General features: G+C 36.6%; 2 protein-coding genes across 2 annotated transcripts; one reads left to right on the forward strand and one right to left on the reverse strand.

Annotated features, from left to right (window-relative positions):
- Positions 1–7,065: 7,065 nt before the first annotated feature.
- LOC143551910 (ethylene-responsive transcription factor ERF003-like) lies at positions 7,066–8,408 on the forward strand. Its single transcript, XM_077042255.1, has 2 exons — positions 7,066–7,215; positions 7,908–8,408. Exons 1-2 carry the CDS (start codon positions 7,133–7,135, stop codon positions 8,332–8,334), a joined length of 510 nt encoding a protein of 169 aa, XP_076898370.1. The 5' UTR covers positions 7,066–7,132; the 3' UTR covers positions 8,335–8,408.
- Positions 8,409–9,171: 763 nt separating this feature from the next.
- Positions 9,172–10,165, reverse strand: LOC143551984 (uncharacterized). The gene is made up of 2 exons (XM_077042310.1): positions 9,712–10,165; positions 9,172–9,644 (listed from the first exon to the last, which is right to left on the reverse strand). The coding sequence occupies exons 1-2, from the start codon at positions 10,163–10,165 to the stop codon at positions 9,172–9,174; spliced, it is 927 nt and encodes a 308-aa protein (XP_076898425.1).
- Between the last annotated feature and the right edge of the window lie 568 nt (positions 10,166–10,733).

The raw sequence follows: 10,733 nt of genomic DNA on the forward strand, positions 1-10,733 counted from the left end.
TCAGGTTTCAATAAAATAAACGCAATAATTATCTCCATCTAAAACTAAAATAATTTTTTCATAAAATAATTATCTATAAATAACCTAAATACTTGCACACCAAGATAATCGGTTTCTTCTATCCCAAGTCACTCCAAGCAATAGCCATAAATCGAGTTGGTAATTCCGAGCACTTTTTATTTATTATTCATTATGTAATTATTGTAAAGGCCTATCAAATATCGTGAGGTTGATTTACCATAACATTACCTTACCCAAGTTGCTAAACACATAAAGCAGGAAACATAAATACAGGCCGTAAAAAATTTGAAGTCCACGACATATTGTGAACATGATTATTGAGGTCCAACAGGAGTTACGGTCAAACATTTCAGCGGTATCACGCCCGCCCGCCTACTAATCTATGCAACGCCATATCTCATTGTGTGAAAAATAGAAAACTGAATAGGAAAGATGTCCGATGTCATTGTCAAACATTCAAGTTCGGATCGCATGTTTTATTTCAAACTGGTTTTTGATGGAAAGTAGTTTTTATATATATAATTTAAAGTATTTGGTGTGCTAATAAAATATATTTGATGATATTCCAAGTGATTTTCATCATTTATTAATCTCCTTTTTATTATAAGTAGGTATAACTTAAGATAAAATTATTCATCTATTGTTATTTGTATATACATAATTTTTAACGACGAATTTCTTTTAATTCTTGTCGTGTGCGATACTTGAACCCAATACCTTTCAAGCTCTTTCGCCCAAAGTGTTTATAGACTTTGTCTTTGCCAATAGTATTTAGTTACATTTCATTAAATGTCTTTTTTTTTCGAAAGGCAAGCTTGAAATAAAACCACACCCGGAGAGAAAACCTAACCGGGACACGACAAAAATTACATGCTAAGTAACGGGTTTTTGAGCCACGCCACCCAGTTCAAATAAAACTTACAATTACGAGATGATAATCACAAGTACGAAACTGAAACAATCGAATCAAATAGAGTGTCTTTGTTATCATTGGGTTGACCAAAAATAATCTCATTCCGAGCTCTCCGAATGGTCCACCATACCGTATAGATAATCACCTCAATTACATCCTTTTTCTTTTTCACCCATCCTGAAGAATCCAAACATTCTAAAAAACTTTTAGGCCCTTTATCACCCGGAAGAGACACCTCCAACCAACGACCGATAGCATTCCAAATCTTTGAAGCAAAAATGACATTTCATTAAATGTCTTAATTTCATTTATTAATTCACTATAAGAAAAATGACTATCAGAGACTAAATTATCATAAAATGATATAATAGTCTTGAATACATAGTGTCTAGGACTAATCTATCAGTCATTGAAAATATTAGGGGACTGATTTTTATGTGATTATAATCAATCGCTAATATTGTGACATCTTATTTGAGACTAAATTTCAATCCCAAACGTGTTTAGAAAATATACGGTTTTGGTGGAAGCTTATTGTCGACTGAATTCCAGTCCCAAACATGTGATGAAAAATTACTCAAATGCATATCGACTAATCGCATGTCTCAAACATAGAAGGAACATATTAGAGATTGTGAGTAAAGTATTAGGGGCTTATGTTTCAGTCTAAGATGTTTGGTATTTAGGACTCTTTTTTTTAGTTGCTGACAGTACTAAGAAATGTTTTTTTACGTGACATATTTTAGTGACTAATAACAGTCGTTAAAATTAAGACACCTTATTTAACACTAAATTTTAGTCTTAAATACTTCTATGTAATGAAAAAATGAGAAAATTTCTTCGAGATTAATCTTAATAATAAAATACACATTACAATACTGAAGTTATCCCAATTCCCAACTAAACAATCCAGGGTTGCTTATTATGCAGTTGAAGAAAAATAATATAATGTCATCAAAATGAGAAACGAAGCAAACCATGTTACCGTAACATGTGATTTTGTTTTATTGATTAGTATTTGATGCAATAATTGATAATGAAACATTTAGAGTGTTTAATAATTGATTGTCTAATTATTAGATAGCGTTTGTTATATAGGAATAGATGGCTGAATGAAATGATCCATTATGAGAGAATGGGAAAAATTGTGTTCGGTTAATCAAAGAAATGAAATGGCTCATTACCTTATCCATTTCATTCCTTCTAAAATACCTTAAGGGGGTGTTTGGTACAGAGAAAAAGAATGGGAAGAAATGGAAATAGAAATGGGAGAGAAATGGAATTGGAGAGAAATAGAAATGGGTGGAGAATTGACAATCATTTCCTTTGTTTGGTACAATAGAGAAATGGGTGGAGAAACGGGAGCAGAGACGTGATTAGGGTTCCGCCTCGGCATCATCATGGTGGAGAAATGGTGGCTCAGAGACGCGTCGCAACACCGCGAACGGAGTAGAGCGTCATCATCATCGCCGCGCAACATCAACACCGCGATTTAGGGTTCCGCCTCGCAACACCGCCTCGCGATTTAAGGTTTCGTTTTGGCTCAGAGACGCGAACGGACGTGGCTGCGGCGTCGGCCGCCGTGCCGGACGTCGGCATCATCATCACCATCGCCGGTCGGAGCATCATCATCATCATACGCGAACGGAGTAGAGCAGAGACGCGATTTAGAAGCAGAGAGAATTCCATTTCTCTTCCAAATGGAGAGAATTGGATTTCTCTACTTTTTGCCTACACCCAATTCTCAGAGAAAACCAATTCTCCGCCCAATTCTCCGCCTAATTCTCCCAAACAAGAGAAACCTAATTCTCCACCCTCAAATCTCTCTACCAAACACCCCCTAAGTTCATTCCATCTATACCACACGTTTTTTTCATTCATTTCTCTCTTTCACCCTACATCACCTCCACCACCCTCCCACCACCACCACCACCCATCACCATCAACACCCACCATCACCACCGTCGCCACCACCAAGCACCACCATTGCCGTCCACCACCGTCATTGTCGCCACCACCGCCACCAACCATCGCTATCAGTGTCAGCCGCCTACCACCGCCACCCGCCCGCCGTCACCATCAACCGCCGCCCCTCACCATCACCACTCGCCGCTCACTGTCCACCACCGTCACTGCCACCACCGCCTGCCACCTCCATTGTTACCGCCGCCACCCATCCCCAACACCACCACCACCCACCTCCAACCACCATTTTCTCCCATCACCCACCACCACCCGTCACCACCAACCACCATCATCTCCCACCAATGCCACGACCGCCACCTACCTCCCACCACCACCGCTACTCACTACCATTTTAATTTTATTTTTTCCTACCTATCAAACAACACAAAGTAATTATTCATTCCATTCTCATGTGGTAACCAAACATCTGATTGGAATGGTAATAATCCATCACATTCCTTTGTTCATTCCATTACCACATTCATTCCATCCCGTCATTCATTCCATTACCTCATACCGAACATACCCTTACACTTCAAACCATATAAAATACATTCACACGCTATTTTCCCTATAGCTTGATTAATTATAGTCATTCCCATTCTAATGAGATGGTAATATTGTTAAGGTATAAAAACAATAGGTTAAGGATTCAAGCACTGTAAAATTGTAACATTTAGCCATTCTAAAAAAACAAAGCTTGATTAATAATAAGTTTTAACCTTTAATATCATACAACCACTTTTAAAATACCAACATCCTTACATAGTTGCATATATTATACATGACCTAATACTTTCACATGATATATTCCCTTATGATTGATAGTTATGTCTTAATTTGTACCAGTGTTTTTACTAAAACCAAAAGCAAAAAAATGGTTAATTATTAACATCTACTTTAAGCTATTGGTAGCAGCATATACGTCAACTAACTTATCTGGACCCATACCTTATTATTGTTTCATATGTCACTACCTTATATAATAAAAGACCAATAAGAGATTTTAATATTTATTATTAGATCTCTTGTTTTTTATTCAACAGTACGTATATTACACAACATTATTAGATCTCTTGTTTATATATTCAACAGCATTAGTGTTCCAAATAGTCTGCAAGACAATATCATGCAGTATAATGTGTTGCACGACATCCATGTTATATGTTAATTTAACTTCATTTAGACTATATTTATAGTGAGGGCTACAAATTAGAAGCGATTTTTGACACATGATGCCACATCATCAAATGTGTGTATATATATTAAACACACATATAATATAACCCAAAACACACCATGGCGACAGGTTCATGCCCCCCTCCCTCCCTCCTATTGGGGAGGGGGGGGGGGGGGTTGTTAACTTGTTATCGCCCCACGTCGCCTCTATTTGTCGCCCCACTACATTTGGTTGATAGGCATTGTTTAGTAAAATTACTTATATTACAGATTGAAAACTTGCTAATCAGACAATTTAATCATGTGTAAAACAACGTGTTTATATAATATTGTTACATAATAACACTTTTAAGACGTTATATTACACAACATTATTAAGAATATCATAGTTCACTTGTTGAATATTTTGTGATCGTTTAACTACCAGCTTTGTTATAAACCTCTATTTTTAATTTTCTTGAATGACAAACGGATTTTTTTAATGGGCTACTGGTAAAATTTATCAAATCGGGATACATTCATCTTTGGATCCGGGAAAAAGAATTACCTAAGGCCAAAGAATGTGAACACTCATCCGAATAATGCACAACAATGCGATGAGATAAAACTCATTCAGTTCAAGGATCCAACTAGTAAAAACCACATATTCGCCTAATCTTCCATCATCACCTTGGTGCCTCTGAAACTAAATGATGGGGGCAAAAATCGAGCTTGGGTCACATAGAACACCAAGTCTCTCCCTTACCACTCTACCACTTGCTCATTTATTTTGTTAACTTTTTTTTACCTTTTGTTTTAAAGAAGTTTAAAAAACCCAAAATAAATGGTTGCTAATGAGATAGAAGTATAGAAACCATCCTTAGACCGTCCGTAGTCGCAGAGTTATGGTAGCGTTTTGAGCCAAAACACTGGGGAACACACCCCCCCAGACGTTTTGGGGTATTTTTTGGTACCGACGTTTTGTACATAACGTTAGTGTGGCACGAGTTTTGAGGGTCTTGTGAGAGAGGGGATGAGAGAGAGGTGTTTTGGGGGCATTTTCCCATTACGCCCACTTTTACAAAACGCCCAAAAGCTGACTAGACGTCGCATGGCATGAAATGCCCGAGTGTCTCGTTTTGACTACCCATAGTTACCATCACTAAAATCAAACCTGAACATGTGTATGCATACATGTGCACACTGGGTTTATTACAGAAAACTAAATTATTAAAAAAAACAAAAATAAACAACATAATCGATAAATTTATTAATTATTACATTTAAAGATGGTAATGCTTGCACTATTTATGTTTAGAAATGTAAAAAAAAGGTATTATAAAATAAAAAATGAAAAAAATCCAGTGTGCATCGAATATGGTATAGTTTTGTACCTTGACCTTATCAATTAAGCACATGGGTTGTTTCCTATAATCAGGAAGTTTAACGTGATGCATGTATCATGTTCTTAAACTGTTGATAAATCATATATATCCGATGGTTGGTTTGAACGACATTCTCTTGATTTTATTCTAAGAACATATGTGTATGCTTTATTAGATGATGATCAAATGAGACATTTTAGTTGGTAGTATGTTGATTTCCATCCTCTTAACATCTGGGACATAATCATTGTTTGGGGATTCTGGTCTGATGTTGCACCATTGACTAGAGAATGTAAAAAATTAATGTTAAGAAGATGAAACTTGATTTTATAATCTTATTGGTTATTTTTTTAATCATAAATAATGATTTTCCATTCAAACATTAAAATAAAATGGCAGGTAAACGGGCAACAAGTTACGCACTTGAGCATCAACCCTCTTTTGTATAGCAAACCCGAGATAATACTAAAAATAAAGCTTTGAATCGTAGGGGCCGGAAAATTACTATGTGGGACATGTTGGACGCTATTACGAAATTCCACGTACTCCGAAGCTAGGGAACCAAATATATTGAACCATCGGTTTATTATTCAATTATGATTTGATTGTTTGATTTTTCTTTTCCCCTTTGGAAAGTATGGTGTTAACATAAGTTAGTTAACCTCACTAGCTTAGATGTCTTTTGAAATTTATGATTTTATGTTAAACCATATAAGATAAAGAAAATAGTTTTGCATAAATAACTTTGTTATGAATAACAATATAAAAAGTATAGCGATAATGTGAAAATGTAAGAGTTTTTGTGATTGATGCAAAATTAAAGAGAAAACGTGTGTTTTTGAATAATTAGTGACATCTTAATGTATCATCTAACCGTAATGTTAGCGTTGTCCATGCAATTTAAAGTTAAACAATTTTTGACACGGACATGTTAACACGATGGGAGATGGCACGGAGTTAACCAAGTTTGGGTTTGGTTTAACATATTTCATGTCTTAAAGAGGCGACATGGTTAAAAGCGTGTCCAAACAGATTAAAATATGAAAACACATGAACGACCTGTTTAAACTTGTATATATATTTTATTTTTTAAATAAAATATATGACATATGTCTTAGTTACCATAGGCCCGATATTTGGATTTTTCTATTCAAACATGTTAAAAATTATGATTAATTAAGATTTTTATAAACGTTTGGCAACTTTTGTTTCACGGCATAGGTGATATTTATCATGTCCCTAAACAAGTCGTATCGTATTTATAACAAGCATCACAAGTTAATCGTATCTTACAGTATTTTATATATGACTTGTTATACCGGCCCTATTCCATACATGTAAAACTTATACCATGCAAAAGTGTCATAGTTTTGGATAATATTCACTTTTCCCATTTGCAGCAAAGAGGAACGAGATTATTCCCATTTTTCTAAAACTACTGCAAAAGTAAACAAGTAGAAGTAGTCAGGGCCCATGGGACCCACCTGGCCATCCAAAGTAATCTACAGCTAAAAAGAAGTGACACCAAAGTCCCTATATATAAAAGAAGGCCATATATATATAATATTCCACTATCAGCTAGCAAAGCATCATCACTTATCCAAATCCTTAACTAGTGTTCTCTCGGAGACATTTTCACAAACACCTTCAAGACAACTCATTAAAGTCACCTGTAATCAATCAAACCACCATGGCTAGGTCCCAACAACGATACAGAGGAGTTCGTCAAAGACATTGGGGCTCTTGGGTCTCCGAAATTCGCCACCCTCTCTTGTAAAGTTCTGATCTTTTACGTCATTCGTTTAAAGCGCGTAAACTGTTCGATGAAATGCCGCAAAGAACAGTTTTCTGTGTCAGTTTTGGGTCGATCCAAAACTGACCCGTTTAACTAGACGGGTTGGGTTTGGGTTTACGGGTTGACCTGTTTAACCCATTTATTATTATTTTTTTAATTTGTTTTATATAATAAATTAATTTACTATGTATATATGTTATGTCAAAATTTTAAGCTAAAAAGGAATTTCACATAAGATTTTATAATTAAAATTATTTTAATATAAATTATTATTCTTTTGGTGTATAAATAGAAATTTAAATTATTAATATGTGAAAACAATAAAAAATAAAAACTTTTAGTGGCCCAATGGTAGAGACAAAGTCTCTTAACATCAAGGTCTGGGTTCGAGTCCCACTACCAGTAAAGACATTTACCTTTTCAAAAAAAAAAAAAAAACAGGCCATGTGTGGGTTGAACCGCAAATATGTGGGTTATGTTCAGCTCAACCTATGAATACGTGGGCTGTGTACAGGTTCACATGTCTTAATTGATTTTCTGTTCATGTTTTTGCCAAATTTTTGGGTTGATGTCGGGTTGGGCCCGTCAATCTGCAAACACGGCCCGTTAACACCCCTAGTTTCTAGCATTTTTGCTAATAATTTTGTTTTCGTTGATTTTGTTCCAACAGGAAAACAAGAATATGGTTAGGCACATTTGAGACAGCAGAGGACGCAGCACGAGCGTACGACGAAGCAGCTAGGCTCATGTGCGGTACAAGAGCTCGAACGAACTTCAGTTACGACGCCGAAGGGCCACATCCACCCTCTACAAAGCTACTTTCCGCAACTTCGAGAGCTAAGTTACATAAATGCCACTTGGCATCTCTTGGAATCGCTAACAAAACCGCTGCAGGCAACAAAGAAGATAAACAAACCCGGCCGCAGTCTCCATGTTTGCGTAGTGGCAATTGTGAAAATACAGTGAATTGGGAGGGTAAAGTTAAAACAGAAAATATGCAAGATTATAAGTCTCCTGAAGATGAGCATATAGAACAGATGATTGAGGAGTTGCTTCATTATGGGACAATTGAGTTTTGTTCTGTTATGCAAAACTAGGCCAATTATTACTGTTATTATTTTTTTGTTCGGCCCGACATGTCGTACGAGGAGTAAATATGAGCAACGTCCGACTACATGATCTTCGGATAGAACTGAAAGTGTGGCAACGAGTCAACGACAAGATAAATTCAATAGAGCTATGAAGTATCAAGTATATTGTTATTGTCATCATGGTTATTTACTTCACTTCACTCTTTGTACCAAAGATTAATAATTGAGTACTTGAGTATCATTATAAAAGTACCGTATGGTCCATATTATCGGATCGTCGTTCCATGACTTGTAAGGCTAAGTGTAGTGGGGCTTGATCCAAGCCCAAATGATCCAATATATTTACGACACGTAGGCGGTGACGTGGCACAGGATCAAGCCCAAGGATCAAGCCCTAGAGGGTGTAGTGGTCTAGGTGATCCGGGGCTTGATTGAATTTTTTTTTTTAAATAATTTAAAACATTACATTAATAATAATATAAAACATTACATTAATAGTAATTTAAAATATTACTAGTCTAATACAAGATTATCGGGTCTTCTATCCCACAAATGCTCGACCAACTCATACCGAAGGTTGCCGTGTATCTCACGGCTCTTGATGATATTTAAGTTGTCGAGTCGTTGTTCATTGGTGATCGTCGATTCTTGTCTTGGAATATTACCTTGGTAGTTTTGACAAATAGCGTGACCCTCGTCTTCTAGTATCATGTTATGTAGGATTACACACGTTTAGACGACTTCCGTTATCTTCTCCCTTGTCCAAAATTTTATTGGATTCGCCAATATTGCCCATTTTTTCTTTAGGACTCAAAACGCCCTTTCAATATCTTTTCTGGCCGATTATTGTCTCTTCGTGAAGTACTTTCGTTTGTCAGAAAGTGGAGACGCATAAGCTTGAACTAGTGTCCCCCATTCGCTGTAAATACCATCAACGAGGTACCCGTACTTGAAGTGTTCTCCATTTGCAAAAAAAGCTTGAGGGGGTTCAACCCTGTCGATAAGGTCATCGAATATCGGTGATTGATTGATAACATTGAGGTCATTATTTGACCCGACAACCCCAAAGAACGCATGCCAAAACCAAAGATCCTGTGACGCCACCGCCTCAAGTACAATAGTAGGGCCGGGGTGATCACCTCGGTGGAATTGACCTCGCCAAGCAGTAGGACACATAGCCCAACCAACATGCATACAATCGAGGCTACCAAGCATCCCGGGGAAAACATGACTTTCATCGTGCACCTCGTATATGCGTTGGATATCATACATTGTTGGTTTACGTAAATATCTCCGCTTGTATAGTGATATGACCCCTAAATATAATTATTTAAAATTATATAAATAAATGTAAATAATAAAATTTTAAATAAAACTATATACCTTTACAAAAGTGGTTAAGCGAATCGCGTACGGTCTTTTTAGCCATTTGTAGATACTCGTCCAACATGTCCGAGCCAACACCATACGCTAGTTGCCGAAGAGCGGCGGTAATTTTTTGAGTAGGCGTGAACCCGGGATGACCTCTAGCGTCATCCCTTTGTTGAAAATACTCAAAGTGCTTCGGCAAGTCATTTGCTAGACGCATGAATAATCGTCTAGTCATTCGAAAACGGGTTTTAAAACTTTCCTCACCATATGCGGGATCGGGGCTAAAATAGTGACGTATCAAAGTTTCATTAGCAGTCTTTCGATCACGAAGACGTGGTTGCCGGAATAATGGAGCTCGAGGGCGTCTTTGATCGATCAAAAAATTTATTGTCGTTTGAACCGCTTGACAAATGAGTTCCTCTTCTTCGGAAGAATTGGAAGACGAAGACAATGAAGACGATGCCATTTATAAAAATAGAGAGAAATATAGTTTTGGTAGAGGGAAAGTATGGTTTTTTAAGAGAATAAGAGAGAATGGGGTGAGTTTTAATTAAAATGGAGTGTGTGGATTGGTATTTATAGGTTAAACAAAAAAAAACTTTTTTTTAAAAAACCACCCCAACGGCTATATTTCCCATGCAGACTGCCCCGTGCCGGCCAACCGCGCCAAGGTGGTAGCGGTGTTCGCGAGCCAGGTGGCCACGCCGGGCCTCCGCGCCCCCATCCATGAGACGACTACCCTTAGCCTAATATGCTTTATAGGGCTATTTAGCTTCGAAAAGGCAAGCGATTGTTTTATCAAATCGTCGTAAAACTTTTTTTTGGTTTTACTTATGGTTAAATTAGCAACATGTAAATATATTGCCTTACATATTATACTAGTTTGAAGCCCGTGTATTACACGGATAATTAATGAAAATTTTAAACCTTAACCATTAAGTAAAATACAGTCAATAAAATGATCATATATTGTCAATACAATTATAATTTACATTAAAATTACATAAATTACATAATTAAGATTACAAAAATAT

Source organism: Bidens hawaiensis, unplaced genomic scaffold, assembly GCF_021521415.1.
Source record: "Bidens hawaiensis isolate Kalapana, Puna unplaced genomic scaffold, B.hawaiensis_p1.1 tig00001016_1, whole genome shotgun sequence".
Classification (NCBI taxonomy): domain Eukaryota; kingdom Viridiplantae; phylum Streptophyta; class Magnoliopsida; order Asterales; family Asteraceae; genus Bidens; species Bidens hawaiensis.

Excerpts from the sequence above, each read along its gene's own strand:
- LOC143551984 (XM_077042310.1), bottom strand. The coding sequence starts at position 10,165 with ATGGCATCGTCTTCATTGTCTTCGTCTTCCAATTCTTCCGAAGAAGAG. Across the intron at positions 9,645-9,711 it reads GCTTAACCACTTTTGTAAAG|GGGTCATATCACTATACAAG; the intron begins GTATATAGTTTT and ends AATTATATTTAG.
- LOC143551910 (XM_077042255.1), top strand. The coding sequence starts at position 7,133 with ATGGCTAGGTCCCAACAACGATACAGAGGAGTTCGTCAAAGACATTGG. Across the intron at positions 7,216-7,907 it reads GAAATTCGCCACCCTCTCTT|GAAAACAAGAATATGGTTAG; the intron begins GTAAAGTTCTGA and ends TTGTTCCAACAG.